At 39.9% G+C, this 21,389-nt stretch overlaps 1 protein-coding gene across 6 annotated transcripts in view; it reads right to left on the bottom strand.

The window, feature by feature from the left end:
* ANKFY1 (ankyrin repeat and FYVE domain containing 1) overlaps window positions 1-21,389 on the bottom strand; it is a 77,617-nt gene that overhangs the window by 38,005 nt on the left and 18,223 nt on the right. For all 6 annotated transcript variants that reach the window (XM_033848317.2, XM_033848318.2, XM_019926866.3 and 3 more), the window contains exons 3-7: window positions 18,711-18,829; window positions 7,775-7,910; window positions 3,178-3,301; window positions 1,892-2,041; window positions 204-369 (exon numbers count right to left, since the gene is read on the bottom strand). In XM_033848317.2, coding sequence (XP_033704208.1) covers window positions 204-369; window positions 1,892-2,041; window positions 3,178-3,301; window positions 7,775-7,910; window positions 18,711-18,829 — 695 coding nt within the window. The remainder of the gene's footprint in view (window positions 1-203; window positions 370-1,891; window positions 2,042-3,177; window positions 3,302-7,774; window positions 7,911-18,710; window positions 18,830-21,389) is intronic.

The following is a 21,389-nucleotide window of genomic DNA, read 5'->3' as shown; positions in this document are numbered from 1 at the left end:
ACCAACAAGACATAAGGCAGTAGCTCTTCCATCTCTCTTCTGACCCAGTGATCACAAATTCTAAATCATGTAGCCTGCAAGTACAGACTCAAGAAGCCTTTGAGAATCTGTGGAACAGGAACAGGGTCAGAGAGTCTTCAAAAGTTACCTGGATAAAGGTAAAATTGCCCACTGCAGAAAATATAAAATACGCTTCTTCCTACCTCTTTGGATGCCTTTATGTAACAAGCTCCAGCCATTCTTGTCCACCATGTCCACGTCAGCTTTGTGACTAACCAGAGTGGTGGCGATACTCTCTAGTCGTCGTGAAAGGGCTAGATCTAAAGCAAGATCTCCGTTATGATCCAACTCATTCAGCTTCCCAGGGAGCTGCACAGAGAAATTTGTAAATCAGCACCCATCCAGTAGAGAATACAACTAAATCTCTCACACCTTGACTCTTAAAAATCATCTCACACAAATGTCAAATTTTAGTCCTATAACTTACTATATCTTACTCTCCAAATTCAACTGAATTCACAAACTTCTCTCAGGCCTCCTCAGGACCCATGCCTTTCAGGGAGCCCAGGACTAACGGGGATCACAGAGCAGGTGCAAACACCATGGAAGACAGTACAAGGGGGAAATGCAGACAATGCTGTAGGAACACAAGTGTCAGGACAGAGATTCAGAGAGCCTGATGGGAAACAGCTCACATTTTCACAAAAGACTGTGGCTTAACTATCTAATTCCTCCTAGCAGTTTAATGCCTCCCCCACACCCTGGACACCCAGGATAAAACACATGACACAGCCATCCATCAAGAGCAGCTACATTTCTTCTAAGGCAGTGCAGTAAGCAGAACGACAGCCCCAAAGATGTCCACGTCCTAACCCCCCGAACCTGTGACTATGTCACCTCACACAATGAAAGGCACTTGGCAGATGTGATTACGGTTGAGGACCCTGAGATGGGGACAGTGTCCCTGGATATCCAGGAGGGCCCAATCTATCTAATCCCATGAGTCCTTAAAAGTGAAAGAGGGAAGCAGAAGAGTAGGTCAGACAGTTGTGACACGAGAAAGACTTGATTTGCCACTATTGGCTTTGAAGACAGAGGAAGGGGGCCACAGGCTAAAGAAATGTGGTGGCCTCTAGAAGCTGAGAATGGCCCTGACTCAGCTGATAGCCAGAAGAAAATGGGGATGTTGGTCCTATAATCACAAGGAACTGAATTCTGCCAACAACCCAAACAAGCAGGCTTCCCTAGAGCCTCCAGAAAGGAACACAGCCTGCCAACACCTTGACTTCTAGATGGGTGATGCCTGTACTGGACTTCCAAGCTACAAAACTATAAGATAATAAATTTGTGTTGTTTTAAGCCACTAGGTTTGTGGTAATTTCTTACAGTAGCAAAAGAAAAACTAAAGCAGATTTTGGTACCTGGAAGTTAAGTACTGCTGTAACAACTATCTAAAAATGTGGACGTGTCTTTGGAAGTGGGCAATGGGCAGAGGCTGGAAGAATACTGAGAAGCATGATAGGATAAGCTCAGACTGCCTTGGACAAACTACTAGTAGAAATATGTACATTAAAGACTGTGCCAGATGGGCTTCCCTGGTGGTGCAGTGGTTGAGAGTCCGCCTGCCGATGCAAGGGACACGGGTTCGTGCCCTGGTCCGGGAAGATCCCACGTGCCGCAGAGCGGCTGGGCCCGTGAGCCATGGCCGCTGAGCCTGCGCGTCCGGAGCCTGTGCTCCGCAACGGGAGAGGCCACAACAGTGAGAGGCCTGCGTACCGCAAAAAAAAAAAAAAAAAAAAAAAAAAAGACTGTGCCAGCAATGGCTCAGAGAAAGTGAGGAGCACTGTAGAGAAGAACAAGAGAAGTATAGTTTGGGGAAAAGGTATAGTACCTGTGAATCCATTTCAATTAGATAAAGGAAGACCACATCTTCTCTCTCCACTTTGATAGCTTTATGTAATGGGTACTCAGTCTTGGACTTGATCATTTTGTATAACAACTGAGCACTCATGCTGCTGAAGTCCTCCTTTCGTAAGTCATCCTAAGGATTAAAAAGACAGTGAAAAGCAGAACAGATTCAACATATCAACAATAACGACAACTGACATTTCTTAAGAAGCCCCTGGAATGTGTCTGGCCCTATTTTAAAGGGCTTAACATTTCCCAACTCATTTAATCCTCACGAAAACCCTATGAGGTAGGTACTATTATTATCCCCATTCACAGATGAAGAAAGTAAAGCATAAAGAGGCTAATTAGTGTGCCCAGCTCGCACAATGAGTGAACGGCCAAGCCGGGATCTGGAGCCCAGAGGCCCACCTGCCGAGCGAGGACTCTTCACCACAGCACTGCCCTGCCTCTGGGTGAGACGGTAAAGCACAGGCAACACGGACACTCCACAAGGACGAAGTCACAAGGAGCCCTCCCCGTGAGAACAGAGTCCTCCCTTTCAACCCCACACAGGAGACAGGTACAGAATTAGTCAGAACTTCCACAAACAACTCAGTCCACTGAGTCACCATCGCTTTCTACTGTTGCAGATCTCTAAGTGTCTACTACTTTAGCAGAAAGGTTACCGTTCCTGTTTCAATTCTTTAAAATCCAGTTCTTTAAGACACTTTTTCTCATAATGCTGTTGAGTACCGAACAATTTGCAGAAACTAGGTTATAAACATAGCCCTAGCCATGATTTTCTGAAAAACGCAAAACAGACAACAACAAAGAAATGCAAGACCTGTCTTTATGATGAAAGCTACCTAAGAAGGGCATATGTAAATTTAACAACACCCTCCACACGACAAGAAGGCAGGGAAATCCCGGAAGGGGTGCTGCCGAGCACGAGCACGGCAGGCCTGCTGGCCCTACAGCAGCACCCGCTCCCGGGGCTCAGCTGCCACTCCTGCAGATGGAGGGTAAAGCAGGCCTGTGTCCCTCCGTTCCAAGCCTACTTCTTGACCTGAGCTATCTTCTGCTCCTCTACTCCGAAATCAGAATTATGAGAATTTTAGAGCCCAAAGGAATCTCACAGATCATCTAGTGCGACTACTTAGCCTTCAATTTTGTTATAAGAGGAAGTGAGGGGCCAGAGAGGTATCTTTCTATGGAACCAGGTCCCAAGCCCCAGTCTTCTGACTTCCAGTGAAGGTGCTTCTCCACACCTCTCAGTCTCACACTCACCCAATGACTTGCAATAATTTCTGCACAGTAGTTCATCAGCGTGCTGGCATTCAGCTCCTCCGCAGTCTGATAGAAGCGGATACAGTTCCTGACATTCACCAGGGACATCACACCCTTCTCACATCTACGAGACAATTTTAATGATCAACAGTATTATTAGGAACAATTTATTCATAAACAAACAAACCAAAGCAATAATCTGTGTACTGCCTGGCCATGTCCAATAGCACTAAAGCCTAAGGTTTAAGCAAAGCAGCTACGAATGAATTGTAGCTGAGTTATTATATATATATATATGTGTATATATATATATGTATACACATATATATATAAAATTTTTTTTTTTTTTTTTTTTGCGGTACGCAGGCCTCTCACTTTTGTGGCCTCTCCCATTGAGGAGCACAGGCTCCGGACGCGCAGGCTCAGCGGCCATGGCTCACGGGCCCAGCCGCTCTGCAGCATGTGGGATCTTCCCGGACCGGGGCACGAACCCGTGTCCCCTGCATCGGCAGGCGGACTCTCAACCACTGCGCCACCAGGGAAGCCCACTGTATTTTATAAGTCCTAGAATTTCATTATTATATTGCTCATTCTGGTCAGAACCAAAATAATCTGTAAATAAATATGTTAAGCTTAATCCCCCAACTGCCTTGAAAGTAATCACGTGAAACTCAGTAATCATAGCACACAAGCAATTGTAATATCAAACACGCAATAAATCAAATTCAGTCCTTTGATGTTTAATTGTATGGGACACGTTTGCAGTTCCCACAAGCATAACTCTGTCACGCAACCAGTGTGGCTTAGAAATCACTTCAAATATGAGGCTCTATGCCTCAATAAATGAACACCTCCTTAAAAGTCTTCCCCAAATGGTGATCTATATGGTATGAGAATTATAACTCAATAAAGCTGATTTTAGAAAGCCCACTTTAAAAATCTATCATGTATAGAAACAACTGAGTTAAGAGTCAAACTATAGTACACCAGACAGAGAAGAACTGGCTACAACGGATGTCCCATAGAGCCTGGTAACAACATGACAACAACAACAGCAACAATAACAAGACTCTCACAATCACTAAGAGAGCCCCAACTACGTCAGGGAAGAGAGGGCTGCACGCAGGCCTCTGGCAGCACAAAGCAGGCACACGCATGTCCTAGACTAGAAGATGTAGCACTGGGAAGGCCCACACTTCCACTGCCCCAGAATTCCTGGAAACCTTGGTGGGTCTCCACAGCACAGGGCCCGGGGGAAGGAGGCAGGTGACACGGCCCTCCCATCTCCTTTGCCTGAACATCTCCCTACAAATCAGGTTCACCTCCAAGGGCAGTCGAGAGGCCTAATGTGGCATCAGGTATTCCCTGACACCCCACTGCTGCTTCTGTCCCCAGCTCCCACAAAAACCATGTTCTAATCACAAGGGCAGCATACAGTGCTGAACGCAAAGTGAACCATGAGGTGAGAAGGACCTGAGTTGAGGCCCACGGAATTTGAGGGGCCAAACTACACAAGCTCCCTGTGACCCCACCTCCTCCCCTGTGAGACATTACTCTATCTCAGAGGTTTAGGGGATCTCTGTGTGTTTTCCAAGATAAAGGAAAACTATGTAAGCCTTGCACAGTCTGAGGTACATAGGAGGTATGCTTGCTTGAAAGCTGAGGTCCTTCTCAAGGAAGCTGCATAATTTAATAACTAATAAGAATGGGTTTCAGTACTACTATAAATAAGAATAACTGATTGGCTAGCGGATAACTCCCAATTCTAACAGGTGAGGTTTGGATACCAAGTGGAGAGTGGGAGATGAGGGAGGAGAGGAGGAAAGTCATGAGAAAGCCCTGGGAAGAAGGGGGAACAAACTTTCTAAACCTCACAAATGAGACCTTAGGCTAGGAGCAAGAATAATCGTGGAGTCATTTCTCCATCTGGCAGTAAATGCAGGTACCCATTTTATTCCAACACCTGTGCTTAAGTGCTTTGTTTTTAAGCTACACAGCTTGGTGTGAAGAAGCATCTCCCCCAGGGCACTTTTAACTCAAATTGTCACAATATCTAAATAAGTTATTATAATAATGAATAACAATGTTCTATTTCTGAGCCTCTGCTGTCTGTACCACTAGTTTCCCCAAACTACTAGCAGACTGACAGCAATGTTTGAAGTTATTCTGACCCAGGCTATGAAATCAGAGCATTCCAGGAGAAAAGTCCTCTTTTCAGGTATGTGAAACTTTTACCACTTTTACAATGACAAATATCCTAATGTCCTAAAACATGGTGTGATCTCAGGGAGTACTGACTTTACAAAGCATTTTTACAGACAAATGCTGAGAGTCTGAAAATTCTATTCCCCTCCTTACTACTGCCAAAATACACTGTATCAAGATACTCAACTATGTTTCATGAAGACAGATGTTTTGTTACCACTGGCAGACACTTCATTTTCACTAAATTCTGGGATCCCCAGAGTGACATTCACTATTTGGATAGCCTATAAATAGTAACTGACGTGATTTACACAACTGAAGAACATGTAATTATATCTAAAAACTCAGATTCTCAGTTCATATCTTCTCTTTGAAAAGTAGCAAGGCAGACTAACTTTCCTCTAAAGGGATTTTGTTGCTGTTAATATATGTTTTTAATTTTAGAGTACAAAAAGGACACAGATGCACAAAAATGATAAACCTAATTTTTAAAGTACAAAGTCAAGCATATACTCAAGCGTCCCACAAACTCCTGTCTAGTTTTTTATCAATCCCGTGTATGAACATAAGGCAGAAAAGTTACTGAAAGAATGAACAACAAAAGGTTAACAGTGGTTGAATTACAGACGATTTACTTTTTTTCTTTATATCATTCTATACTTTCTAAATACCATGAACTGAATATGTAGTTAATAATCAGGAAAAAATTATACAAACTGTCAGTTGTTAGCATACACCATTAATTCTCTCCTTTTTTAAGAGTATTTTCCTGATAATGCTTATGCCCAAAACCTCCTTTTCATCAAACTGGTGATAGCATTCCCAAACCACCAAGACCCCGACATTACAAAAATGATCAACACCGGCTTCACATTTAACTGCACACATTTGTGTTGGGGCCCTTTCACTTACTATTTCAAATGTGTAATTTCTCCTGCAGACAGCAGTGGGCGCTCTGTGACCTTTCAAAAGCCAACAATTGAACCCGCTACTGGGTCTCTTCCATCCCAGCCCTTAACAAAGCCATGACAGATAAACTTAGTGCCCACATCCAACAATACAACATTGAGCATCTGGTCATGTTGACAGTTATGAAGCCTAATCAGTCAATAAACAACAAACATTCTAATTAAAGAATCCATTACACAGATTACAATTATCTAAACTACTCCAAACTGCAGGGCACTTTTTTTTTTTTTTGCAGGGCACTTTTATCAAAGCAATTTAAATTACAAGCAAGTTTGACAAGGTCAATGGGAAAAAGCTCAGGAAATCTGGGGGGGAAAAAGTAGATATAAATCACACTCAATCTAATTAAAATTATTCTCATTTCACTCTCAGATGATTCAAAAACTCACCCAAAGAAAGGCCCTGACAGTAAAGTCATCTTTGTTAACCTAATACTGTATGTACCTACAAACCTCAGACCTGCTTGTTTGATTTTTTTTTACTTACTGGATTTAGATATTAAAATGCACTCAAGCCCACATCAATCACAGACAGTCAGGAGTAACCTGTGTACTTGTCTCATGTGGGGCCCAGTGGGCCATCTCAGGGGAAACATCAGCCTCATAAAGAAAACAGAACAAGCAGCTCTAGTAGCAAGGTCTCTCTTGACTCACTGAGGGCAACACAACAAGTGGAATGCCTCTTGATAGCTGAAACTACCTCTCCACCCACCCAGGAAAAAAGCCATTCCTTCACGCATGCAGAATACAAAAGATTACTAAGTGACATAAAAAGACGCTCCATCTACCAAGCTGACTACCAAGGGCCATATCTCCAACAAAAACTAAAGGGCATTTTGCTTGATATCGTCTGGTGAACATTTTGTTTTCTGTTGTTATAAAGGCCAACTCGGGAGAGCAACAGAGAAAATGCAATATAAAAAACATAGGAGACTAAACCTAAAAAGCAGTTAACAAATGAAGTGAGACCTCAGAAACACTATGAAACTTACTGAAGCAGATTCTCATGTACTAATTTAGTCATTAATGTGTTTCTAACAAGAGAATATGACCAAGAACTCCTTCTAAGTAGATATATCAGAAAGTAGAATAAAATGTCAAAAGGAAATGGTATAGGAGGGAAAGTTGAGGCATTGGACATTGGATTATATTATTTCATATTCAGTTCATCAGTTCACACAGCTATGTAATCTCAGGTAATAAACCAGTGAAAGAACAGAGAATACCTAAAAGCTTTGGCAAAATTTAGCTTACAAGATAACACAAAGCAAGGGAGATAAAATTCTCTCCCCACTACTGCGTTTAAAAGAACACCTTGCAAAAGTTATTTACATTAGCAGAAGCAGCTGTTTTCCCAGAGCTTGGCATAATTAAAGCTCAGCCACCACCATCTGAGGTGCTTGAATATATCTGCTGTGACTTGCCTCTCCCTAAGGAGCTGTAGCTGAAACCGATTAGCTAGTTTCATCAGCTCAGTCAGGAACACATCATCTTCTCTGAACTCCAACTCATCCGTATAGATCCAGCGAAGCATTGTCATGGTCACCTCAGGGTTAGCATCTGGTTAAAGAAAAGAAGTAGAAAAACTTTGAAAACAAAGCACAGATGACACACTCAGGCCTTCTCGAGGACCCCTAAAAGTTGAGGATAATAAACTAAATTCTGGTAGACCCCAGTCAAAGAAATATCACACAGGCATTAAAAATGGTAATTAAGCATTTTGGGTACCATCTGACTCCAGAAAAGTGTTAAGAATTCTGCACGGGGCAGCAGGTGGGGAAAATGAACCTATTAAAGATATAAGTCAGGGCTTCCCTGGTGGCGCAGTGATTGAGAGTCCGCCTGCCGATACAGGGGACGCGGGTTCGTGCCCCTGTCCGGGAAGATCCCACATGCCGCGGAGTGGCTGGGCCCGTGAGCCAAGGCCGCTGGGCCTGCGCGTCCGGAGCCTGTGCTCCGCGACGGGAGAGGCCACAGCGGTGAGAGGCCCGCGTACCGCAAAAAAAAAGATATACGTCAAATAAACTGGGGGAAACTATTTTAAACATATGGCAAAGAGTTTACATTCTAATAAAAAGATCTTACAAATAAAAATGAGAAGATGGACACTCAATGGAAATATCAGCAATGGATATAAACAGGTAATTCACAAAGAAATAAAATGGCCAATAAACCTTACTGATAATTAAATATAAACTTAAACTAGAATACTTTTTTTGTTTCTCAGACTAGCAAAGATTCTTAGAAGTGCATAACATTTTTTTTTTCCTTTGGCTGTGCTGCAGTGGAAGAGCAGAGTCTTAACCACTGGACTGCCAGGGAAGTGCATAACCTTTGACACAGCAATCATACATGTAGATTATTATCCTAAGAAAATAACTAAGCAAATACAGAGAAACATAAGATAGTCAATGTAGTATTATTTTTAATAATGAAAAACTGGAGCAAAACTCTTAAGAGAACTAATTAAATAAATTAGAGTATAAACTGGAAAATGTTGCATCAATTAAAATTATTTAGATCTATATTCAACATAAAAAGATATTCACTACATAGCAAGTAAAAAAACTACATAACTAAAAATACATATAATTAAATGATCTCACTTTTGTTAGATATATTTGTCTGTGTATATATGTGTGTGTATACACATACACACACACACACACACACACACACACACACACACAGAGTTTTGTGTCTGTCTTCCATCCAAGTACTAACCAAGTCCGACCCTACTTAACTTCCAAGATCAGACAAAATTGAAGACATTCTGGGTGGTATGACCACAGAAAGACTGTCCATCTGTCTGTCTGTCTATCTATTGAGAGACTGGAAAGATATACACTAAAAGTATTGACCTGGAGGAATTTGTAACTAATTTTTCTTTTAGCTTCTTTTCTCCCTGATTTTTATTTAATGAACATACATTACTTGTGTAGTTTTTTCAGTTAAAATGCTTTACAGCAACTCGGGGAAATGCTTGGGATGAAAATCATAATGTAAAATATCTAAATTATGATTTCAACTAAAATCAACTCTTGGTTATCAGAAGGAGGTCAGTGATGGTCAGAGGATCACTCAAAAAATCATGGTCTACACACCAATAGTTCTCAACTGTGGGCCTGGGCTAACAGAATCAGCATCATCTGGGAAAGTGTGAGGAAGTCTTATTATCAGGCCCACCCTGATCTATTAAGTCAGAAACTATAAGAGTGGGGCCCAGCATTTGTGTTTTAACAAGTCCTTCATGTGACTTTGATGCTTGCTAAGGTTTAAGAAACTATACTCAATTCTTGATTACCTAGGAAAGGTGGAACATGCAACAGAAACATCCCATTAACTTAGTAATTAGGCAACAACTGAATGGTTCTTACTAACCCCTCTCTTCCAACTCTAGTGGGGAGGAGAGGGTTGAAGACAGTAATGTCAAGTGAGTGAAACTGAAGGCCCCTGATTAACTTGCAACCACATTAATTCACCATCACCCCCTTAAGTAGCCAGATAGTAAAAGGAGAAAAAAAAAGGTGTAATTGGCGGGGAAAAAAACAGTGAAAAATAATGCATCAAAATGCTAACAGTGATTAGGTTAAGGTCTATTTTTTTTTTCTTTTCTCTCTTACCTGCCAATGTAGTAATAATACTTTTGTAAATGTCTTAAGAGAGAGAAAAACATTTTAAAATCAGATGAAAATCTAATTTGATTTCTTTAAACAATTTACTTGAAGAAGTACTTCAACTAAGCTGTCTAAGGTATACAAAGTAGATCTTGAAACAGTGAAATTCTAAGCTAGCTTTGTAAAGTGGGTTTAATGCCTCAGTAGTCTCCTAATGAAAAGAAAAAATATGCAGGCCATGCAATTTGTCCAGTCACCAAAAATGCCAAAGCTGTGTACAGGCAGACCTCATTTTATTACACTTCACTTTATCTCACTTTGCAGATAGTGTTTTTTCACAAATTGAAGGTTTGTGGTAACCCTGTGTTATCAGATGATGGTTAGAAATTTTTAGCCATAAGGTATTTTTAAATTAAGGTATGTACATTGTTTTTTTAGACATAATGGCAATGCACACTTAATAGGCTATGTGTAAACATAGCATTACATGCACTGGGAAAACAAAAAATTCATGTGACTCACTTTGTTACAATTTTTGCTCTTGATGGCAGTGGTCTGGGACTGAACCTGCAATATCTCCGAGGTCTGCCCGTACACCACTACTTGGCTCATACAGCCTTATCTTGGAAAGATAGCTTATGCCTAATGATGAGAGCATCCCCAACACCACAACCCTCAAATATCTTCTCTGTGGTAGTTTAATTAATTTTGTTTTAAAATTTGGCTGGTTTCCTTTAATAACTCTTACCCCAATTGTCCAAACAAATAAATTTGACCTGTACGGTTGATAAACCAAAATCTAGTTTTCTTTTCTTTTTTTTTTTTTTAGTTTTCTTAAAAACCACATCAGCAGGGACGTCCTGGAAGCCCTCAAAATTTCAAATAAAATAAGATCCAAGTGATCGCCAAATTTTCCCACTCCTGCCTTGACTCTTCCCTTAATCTCCAAAATAAACTGAGAATAGATGCATTTTGAGACTCAGACTAAGCAGCCTGTGGTATAAGGTGGGCAGAGAACAATGAACCAGAAGGGTATGTGCTTCCAACTGTGTACTTTTAGGCAAGCGATTCAGTCTATCTGCTTCCAATCTACGTAAGCAAGTGGCTATAAAAGTCAGATGACCCCATAAACCAGAAATTACCTTTAAAAAGATTAGACTCTGAGAAGTGAAACCAGTTGGCATCCATGACTTGCCTGGTATATCTGCTGCTAGAAGCCGTCACCCTCTCATCAGGCCCAGCGCAGAAGCTGGTAAAAATCTGTGACTGCAAGGATGAAAAGAAGGTAACACCTAACCTTCCGACTTCACTGTAGTCCACGATGCATATTGTCATGCTTTGGAAAACTTGAAATTTTCTTTTGGAGAACTTGAAATTTTCTGTGACCTAGTTGGGTTTTTTTTTTTTTTTGGTCTGATTTCAGATAAATGTTTTATAAGACATTTGGAAAGAATGGGAATAAACTTATCTGTACGCAAGTAGCCATTAAATGAAGTATACTGAGGAAATTAATTTTGTTACTTAAATCCTCCATTCAATCTGTCAAATCTGAGAAAGGTGTTTTGAATCTCCTACTGTGACTCTGGTTTGTCTTTGAGTTTCCAACTATTTTTTTCTTCATGCCCTTTACAAAAAGTTTTTGGCTCATAAAATTTAAAAATCATGATAGACTGTATCTTTTTTTTTTTTTTTTTTTGCCACACTGCAGGACTTGCAGGATCTTAGTTCCCCACCAGGGATTGAACCCGGGCCCCAGCAGTGAAAGCACCGAGTCCTAACCACTGGACCACCAGGGAATTCCCATAGACTGCATCTTTTATCAGTATAAACATCCTCTTTAGTCAGTTTAAGGATGTACCCTTAAATATAACTTCTTGGAAATACAAATAAACCCCATATCGTACTTCAAAATAATCCCAGTGTCAAAAAGGAATAAAAGTATACAGGGTCTAGTTCTGTTACGGCAGTGTGACAACCCATGCTACTGTAACTGATTATAGCTAAAAACTGTAGACAGTGTACCAAAAACAGCTACCAGAGGATTCTGAAAATAAACAAAAGCATCTGAATTGTAGGGGGAGGCAAAACTTGAAGAAGCAATTGCACTGGACAAGCTTCTCCATTGTTTTTTTTCCCTTTATGGCTTTGTCCTGAGGGTAGACTTGTCCAGGAGGAACACTGCCGTAGTGACCACGAGGATGCCTAAAACGCCAATAAAAACTCCACCTTTCTGGTCAGATGAACCAGGCAAAGGAGCCCCCAGGGCACTGAAGGGTCAGGGGAGAGTCCCAGAGTGAAGAGAACCAGAGAAGGAGATCTCCTAATTCTGTGTACAAGCCACAAGGCCTCAGGCTCACCTCTAAGCCACCGATGCACAGAACAGTCCTAGCCCAGCTTTAAGAACTGAAGTGATATTTGAACCACCACCCACAGAAGGTGAAACAGAAGCTGCAGTTTGCACCTAAGGAGCCTTAGCATTTTCCAGAGGATGACACAGGACCAAAGCCTACACAACATAATGGCAATGTCCAGGATACAATTCAAAATCATTTGATAAAGAAAAACATTTGGAAAATATGACCGTTTTTCAAGGGAAAAGATAATGTCAAGATGACCCAGATACTGAACTTATGAAAGACTTGAAGACATCTAGTATAACTATGCTCCAGAAGGTAAAGGGAAACACACTTGAAATTAAAAGAAAAATTTTCAGCATATAAATTATAAGAAATAGAAATTATAGAAATGAAAAATATGATATGTATAATAAAAACATACTCAGTGGGCTCAAGAGCAGAATGAAAACAGCAGTGCAAAGTCAGTAAACCTGAAGATAGATCAGTAGAATTTATCCTATCTGAAGAACAGAAAAAAAAAAAAAAAAAGGTTGGGAGAAAAAAAAAAAAGAGAGAGCCTCAAAGAGACCTGTTGGATAGTAACAAAGGGTCTACTACCGGAGTCTCAGAAAGAAAGAGATCAAGGAAGAAAAATAATGAAGAAATGATGGTCCTTTCCTAATTTGGTGACAGACCTAAATTTTTAGATTCAAGATCAGAGTACCCTAAACAAGAAGAAAATCATATCTAGATACATCATCAGCAAACTACTGCAAACTAAACATAACGAACAAGTCTTTACCACTTCACATCCGGTAGAACAGCCTCTATCAAAACAAAACAAAACACAGTAAACAACAAGTATTGGTGAGGATGTGGAGAAATTGGAACCCTTGTGCACTGTTGGGGGAAATGTAAAATGGTGCAGACCGTATAGAAAACAGTTCCTTGAAAATTTAAAATAAAACTACTATATGATCCAGCAATCCCACTTCTGGGTATGTACCCAAGAGAACTGAAAGCAGGCTCCTGAAGAGAGATTTGTACACCAATATTCACTGCAACATTATTTACACTAGCCAATAGATGGAAGCATATATTGCTCAATATGTAGATGACCATATATTCCTCATCTATAAGAGGGAATAAACAATAGTACTTACCTCAAAGTGTTATTCTAAAGATAAGTGAGTTAATACCTGTAAACTACCACCACATGTTAATTGCTATACAAAAATTTCCTATGATTATTATTAAAACAGACTATTTTAAACCAACACACAGACAAATTTAGCATAAACAGAGATTAGAGAGAAAAACACAAAAGCCATGTTAGGGTTGAGTAAGGGCACATAACACAGATTAACTGAAGCTCTAAGAAAATCTCTGGGAGGGGGTCTCAGCTGTTAGCAGGAGGCCACAAGGCTGTTTGAGTGTCCTCATGACACAGCAGCTAACTTCTTCCAAAGTGAGCAATCCAAAAGACAGAGCAAGGAAGAAGTCACAATGCCTTCAAAGAACCTATCTCTGCAGTAACATGTTATCAATTACAAGCTCAGTCAGCCTATACTTAAGAGGAATGGAATCAGGATCCTCCTTTGAAGGGAGGAATAACAAATAATTTATGGACATATTTTAAACCACCATAGATATCTTCAAAATACTGAAACTGAACAACCTAGAACTAGCAGTTCACATGGTATCTAACAGATACCATTGTCCCTGTGAGTTTGCTGGAGCACCTTAGTGTGCCTGAGCACAGAGTCTGGGACCCTATGCTCCTTCCACTGCACAGTGCAACCTCCCAGGTCTGTGCTTTGGTGCGTAGTTTTCCTAACTGGACTGAAAAGGAGGGAAGGAGGATGCTTTCTGTTTTTGGAATGGCTTGACAGGACACAGGACACATTCCAGGAAAGCTGAATGACTCACCATAAACTCTCATGCCAGGGAACCATAAGATCTTTGCTGGTGGAAGCATGCAAGAAATTCTAGCTTCAAAACAGCCATTCTACAGCATTGGAACTGCTCAGTGTCAGCTGCTATTACTGAAGTGCTATAGAGAGGCTATAAACAAACCACTTAGCCTGAAGCAAACTGCTTTATTTCATAAAGAAGTGAAATATCGTGCATCAAGATTTGTTGTACTGTGTTGAGCTAACAGTTATATTCCTTCTCTTCCCAGTTGATCAGTCAGTATCTTTATAAACATCTTTATACTTAAAATAACCAATAAATAAAAAGCAAATTTATACTTTTGACCTTTATATTTTGAAACAATTTCAGACTTAACAAAACAGTTGTAGAGTTCCCGTATACCCTCTACCCATCTTCCCCTAATATTAGCATCTTACATAACCATAGCACAATTATTAAAACCAGGTGACTAGGACCGATACAATACTATTAACTAATTACAAACTTTGCCAATTATCCCAGTAATGTCCTTTTTATGGGCCAGAATCCAATTGAGGTACCACACTGCATTTCATTATCATGTCTCCAATCTCTAACAGTTCCTTAATCTTATCTTGTCTTTCATGACCTTAACATATTTGAGTAATACTGGCCAGTTATTCTGTGGAATGTTCCTCAATTTGGGTTAGTTTGATGCTTTCCCATAATTAGATTGAGGTCATGCATTTATGGCAAGAATCCTACAGAAGTGATTGTGCCTTTGTCACTGCATCATATCAAGCGCAAAATATTTTACTTTTTTTTTTTTTTTTTGCGGTACGCGGGCCTCTCACTGTTGTGGCCTCTCCCATTGCAGAGCACAGGCTCCGAACGCACAGGCTCAGCGGCCACGGCTCACGGGCCCAGCCGCTCCGCAGCACGCAGGATCCTCCCGGACCGGGGCACGAACCCGTGTCCTCTGCATTGGCAGGCGGACTCTCAACCACTGCGCCACCAGGGAAGCCCAATATTTTACTTTTTTGAACAAGGTATGATTTAAGAAAACTTTCATGTACCCAAATACATTTTAAACACTTGGTATATAATGCCTACTGTATCTTCATCAACATGTGCTAAAATTCTTATAACAATTAATAGAATTAAAGTTGTGCTTATTTTGAATTTTAAGAAATATCAGTTACACAAGAACCTCCAAAGAAAATGTGAGACTTAGGATGTCACTCTAAGAATGTAAGTTCCATACAAATACGAATTTAATTTTGTTCACTGCTATAACCCTAGTACCTTGAAAAGTGCCTGCCACTCAGCACTTGTGATATTAATGGACTAATTCTGAAGAAACAAAATACCAATAAATTCATAAAATGATTTTCTTAAGTTCATGAGTGTGGAAAAGGTTCAACCATTTAAAACACAGCTTTTACGCTATTTATACACTTGTTTACAAGAGCCTATTTCCAATCTCCCTCAGGCGTGAGGCAGCCATGGGCAGTAGTGCTTCCAGGTATCGTATAACACACAGGCTTCTCAGGCAGTTTCAGTTGCTGCAAGCCCAGATTTAGGTAATCACACCCATGCCCACCCAGGCAACTCAGCAGGACTCTGCACAAGACACACAAACATGAACAGGTCCACAAATACAACCACCTCCTTGGAACCCTTCAAAGATAAACTTTATAAAGAAAAGTAAAGATGGGCTTCCCTGGTGGTGCAGTGGTTAAGAATCCGCCTGCCAATGCAGGGGACACGGGTTTGAGCCCTGGTCCGGGAAGATCCCACATGCCGCAGAGCAACTAAGCCCATGCACTACAACTACTGAGCCTGTGCTCCAGAGCCCGAGAGCCACAACTCCCGAAGCCTGGGCGCCTAGAGCCCGGGCGCCTAGAGCCTGTGCTCTGCAGCAAGAGAAGCCACCACAATGAGAAGCCCGCGCACCACAACGAAGAGTAGCCCCCGCTCGCCTCAACTAGAGAAAGCCCACGCGCAGCAAGGAAGACCCAAGGCAGCCAAAAGTAAATAAATAAAATTTTAAAACGCTTAAAAAAAAAAAAGAAAAGATACCATAAGCTCCACTACAGCTATTTTAGTAGATGCCTGATTTACCAAAGCCACCAGAAACGTTGACTCTGCAGCCGCTCACTCCTGAAAGCAAACCTTGTAGCCCGGATCAAACCATGCTGATTATTTACAGCAGGAGGCATGTTCAGGGACATTTAAAGGCATTAACATTATACCTTCCTAAACTCTAGAAAATCTCCTGCTTCTCAGTGATCCAATCTTGTGGTCAGATAGTCACAGATAGTGTTAAAGCAGCTCTTAAATGTTCTAATGTACTAAAAAAGTAAAAGCAAAATTTTAAGTGCAATGTTTAATGCAATTTTGCAATTAATTAATTAATGCAATTTTCTGTGTTCTTACGTAATTTTATTTGTTCTGGGGAGCAGTCATATTTTATTTTTCCCACTCATTCATTTTGGTTGTATGCAATATTTCACAGCTACATTTACCATGATAAACATTTACACTGTCTGAATTACCTATAACAGAATCCATCTGACAGAAGTCAAATGATGAGGTGAAAAAAAAAAAAGTATGACTATTTTATAGCTCAGCTGTCTAACTGTTTTCTAAATCCTTCATACCCATTTACAATGTGACTGGCAATGTGCAAGAATACCAATTCCATGAGCCTCACAACTACTGGGATCATCAATTTTTTTTTTTTTTTTTTTTTTTGTGGTACGCAGGCCTCTCACCATTGTGGCCTTTCCCGTTGCGGGGCACAGGCTCCGGACGCGCAGGCCCAGCGGCCACGGCTCATGGGCCCAGCCGCTCCACGGCATGTGGGATCTTCCCGGACCGGGGCACGAACCCGTGTCCCCTGCATTGGCAAGCGGACTCTCAACCACTGCGCCACCAGGGAAGCCCAGGATCATCAATTTTTGATACTGTAGGTATCAAAAGGTGGTAACTTATTCTAAACTTTTTTCTAACAAAGTTGAATATTTTCAATATTTTATTATCTCTACTAGTCTTTGAAAACTACCTGTTCATGTAATCAAGATCCTATCATGCACTGTGAAGAACACCTCATGATCCAATGGGTTTTAAAAGTTATTCATAATTGTGTTATATGGGGTCAAAGATATAAGGCTTCAAAAGACTTTACTTTTAAAAAAGAAAAACTGTTCAGATTTCAATCATGTGGACTGGTGTCCTTCCAGTAAAGACCGTTTCCCAAGTAGATGTTTTAGTTATAGGCATGAATGCATATGCTCATGTATATGCATGTATGAATATTTGTGTGTTTACAGCTATGAATTACGGACCCCAGGTTAAATCCCAGAAATGATCATGAGACAGAGTTCACTCACAGTGGAGAAGCATCAGACAATTTACCCCCTAAATTCTTGAGATAAATGCTTATTTAACCTGTGCAACACTGCTCAGGTGTTAGCCACCTCTGACACGTTCCTTACCAGCCCAAGTCAGTCTCTTCTGTACCTTAGACATAAAGCCATTATACTACTGTATATACAGCCCTGGCCTTAAATGATTTGTTATCAGCCCATTTCCTCCAACAGAGTATGCGCTCTGTATGGCAAGGATGGTGTTATAGCCATCGCAGTGTTCCTAACACTACACATGGAAAACAGTACCTTCTGAATTGGCAAACCTTTTGAACAAAGACATAAATCAGACTTTCCACACAATCACTTCTGCAAGTAACGCATATCTTAATGCCTGGGTATGCTCCTTACCACATTATAATTCTCTTGATTATTAATATCAGAATTAAATTCAAAATTTGCTCTTTTTATTTTTTTTAAGCAGCTGTTAGGCAAGTACTAAGTGAAAATGCAATTTTGAAATCAACTTTTGAAAACTATGTTTTTAAGTTTACTTAACCACCATATTTACCCAAATTCTACACAACATACTGTGGCATAAAACAATTAAATAATAACATTAAACAGCTCAATGCACTTATTCAAATCCTAAAGACTGATGGTCATCCTTTGATGTTAAAGAAAGAATATTCTTATTCTTTGGAATAAATGTTACTTCTGAATTCAGTTCTTATAGACCAGGAAAAGTACTTTTGGCAGCTATGATTAAATTTTAAGCAACTGAACAGCAGCAGGACTTTTTCTTAGAGTGGAAGAAAAATTTTTCTCTACACATGCTCCCATATTTATAACATACTACTATATGAAAAGAGTTTCTGGATAAATATTCTTATTTTATAAATTCTAAGAATACTGTGAATCCTCAAATATTTATGATTTATCAGCCAGACATTAAACAGAAGTGTCCACAAAGTACAACCTACTGGTTCACTAATTATTTAACTAGTTTATGGTCACCATCAATTTGTAAGAAAAGTATTCTACGTTCATTAAACCACAAATATTTCAAAATTACACACCATAACCTTCTGCCAAGTGTTCTTGTGCTGGGAGTTTTGAGTCCCCAGCCCATCAGAGGCTCACCTGACAGGTCCAGCTCCTCGGTGGAAGACAAACTGGCCAGACTCCAGCTGTCACTGCGGGCCGCCAGGACAAACTTGTGAGCATTGATGTGCCTGCCCCCAACCTTTATCTTCAGATCACTGATGAAGAAAAATACCCACAGATATAAAATGTCATTATAACTAGGTGTAGCTAGGATTCACAGCTGATAAATATATGAGTATTGACTGATCAACATACATCTGCAAAAGAAAAAAAAATCACAGCAGAATTATTTCTCTATGCTACCACTGAATTCTGATGGCTCATATTTACAATATGTTGCTAGACACGTTTTCTATTTCTAACTTCTAGCTTTAGTTCACGTGGGATGTTCTGCTTTCAAAGACATTCCCTAATGTCACCCACAAGATGGTGAACCTACAAGTTATCAATACACAGGATTATTAATATTCATATAAAGAGAAGAGGTTTTATGAAGGAAAAAAAATCAAGATTAATCATCAGGAGAGAGAGAGAGAAAGATTAAAGATTGTGATGACAGCTCTGAGACTACAGTGCTGCAATGCTCCACACTATATTAATGCTCAAGCAAGGTTAAACCAAAAACCATGAACAAATTAGCTTTGACAAAGCAGTCAAGAATATGAAACCCAATATCTACACTCCTGTTCTCACCAGAAACATTCAGACCTATTATTGGCCATTTTTTACTCAACCATTTATAAAGAAATGGGATGAGAGAAATCTTGTTTTCAAACATGTTTCCATATGTATGACTTACCACTACATGAAAAGAGCTTTCCAAATAGTTATTTATTTTTAACTCTGAAATGTCAGATGTCAAGGTGGGAAAGCATCTGGGCAGTTAACAAAAACCTAAGGGTGACCTACTGGGCTGACACAAGCATGTGCCAGATGGCAGCGCTGGCAGCAATCCACAGGCACGAATCAGCATCACCCTGCTTGTATCTGCATGTCTTTTTATTTTTATATTCCCGTTGAAAATAATTTGTTAGGCTGGAAAGGTTTCAGAAACTAAATTCAGAGAGAGGGAGAGAGGGAGAGAGGAAGGGGGGGAGGGGGAGAGAGAGAGAGAGAGCGAGAGAAAGGAAGGACGGAAGGAAGGAAAGGAAGAAAGGGAGAGAGAGAAAGGGAGGGAGGGAGGGAGGAGAGAGAAAAAGAGAGAAAGAAAGAAAAAACTATTACATGAATTGACTCATCCACTTAAAAGGAGATGCAAACATAATACTGCTTCTATACAACGCTTGATGCAAACACATTTTACCCCACAAAAGCACTGTCTAGAACATACTTTATAATTATGTAAGCATATCAATTCTACTTCTATTAAAGAACTAACCAAGTTGCAACTAATTATGTTAGATCAAAAGAGTAATAGGGTACTTATTATTTCAAACTATTAGAAAATACTGTTAACACAAAACACTATCAATAAAGAAGAAATACAATTGATATTCTATTTTAAATGGAAGATAAAACTGTCTCATATTATATCCTATGATAAGGTTTAAAAATTATAATGAAAACAAAGCACAAATAATTTTTACACTCTAAATTTATTTGTAAAGTATTAAATTCTAATAATGTAAATGAACAGTCACTGTTTACTGTTTCTGCCACAAACCTGACTTTAGCCACAAAATTATAAAAATGAATGTTTCTATAAAATTCCTACTATTATTCATGAATGTCAAGTCAAAACTTTTTCTTCTGTAGTCTTAACATCTCAAAAGGAAATAAATATAAGGATTTCACTAATCTCTAATAATAATAGTTTTTAAAAATATGATTCAAAAATGTAAAATTGGACAGGTCAAGTCTATGAGGACTCTATGCAGAAACAATTAGGAGGCTAGCAATTTTTTAAAAATTTCATCCTAGTCAACTAAAGGCATTTCCTTTTAAAATATGGATACTAGGATGTAACAACTGGAGAGGAAACATAAATAAAGAGCTTCTTGCTAGAGTGTCTCAATCAAACACTTTAATAGGAAAAATTATAAGCTTGTTTGCTAAAAAAATGGTAGTAAATAACTACATATAACCATCATTTTTAACTGTCTTATGGGACCAAAGCCTCCTCCTGAACTTAAGTAAGAATAAAAGAAATGCACCAATTTCTTCCACATCACTCAATTTAAAAATTTTAACACTGACCCTTCAGTTATTCCAATTACTGAAATACACATAAAAACACTATTTAAATTCAACAAAATGCATGTTCATGGGACAAAGTATTCCCCCCCCACATCTTGGTAAAAGAGCATCTGCTTCAGAAATTGATATTCCAGTTTCACTTATCCCATCTCAACAGGTAAGTCCTCTTTGAAGTCTCCATTCCTCATCTGATTATCAATTGTAGATAACAAAGGTATTCAGCCTTCTTTTGATAAAGGACAGGTTTTAGAAGAGGAAGAGAGACCCACCAGAACCATGGGATCATACCATAGCCAACCAGGTAAAAAGTGGCCAGAAGAGATAACTGCCCAGTCTCATTCCCAGTCTCCTAGAAGGAATACAGTATAAGAATGCAATCAGGGACTTCCCCTGGTGGTGCAGTGGTTAAGAATCCGCCTGCCAATGCAGGGGACACAGGTTTGAGCCCTGGTCCGGGAAGATCCCACATGCCGTGGAGCAACTAAGCCTGTGTGCCACAACTACTGAGCCTGCGCTCTA

The sequence above is a fragment of the Tursiops truncatus genome, chromosome 20 (genome assembly GCF_011762595.2).
Source record: "Tursiops truncatus isolate mTurTru1 chromosome 20, mTurTru1.mat.Y, whole genome shotgun sequence".
Taxonomy (NCBI): Eukaryota; Metazoa; Chordata; class Mammalia; order Artiodactyla; family Delphinidae; genus Tursiops; species Tursiops truncatus.
Note: the sequence above shows the minus strand (reverse complement) of the source record. Positions and strands in the feature narration are given on the sequence as shown.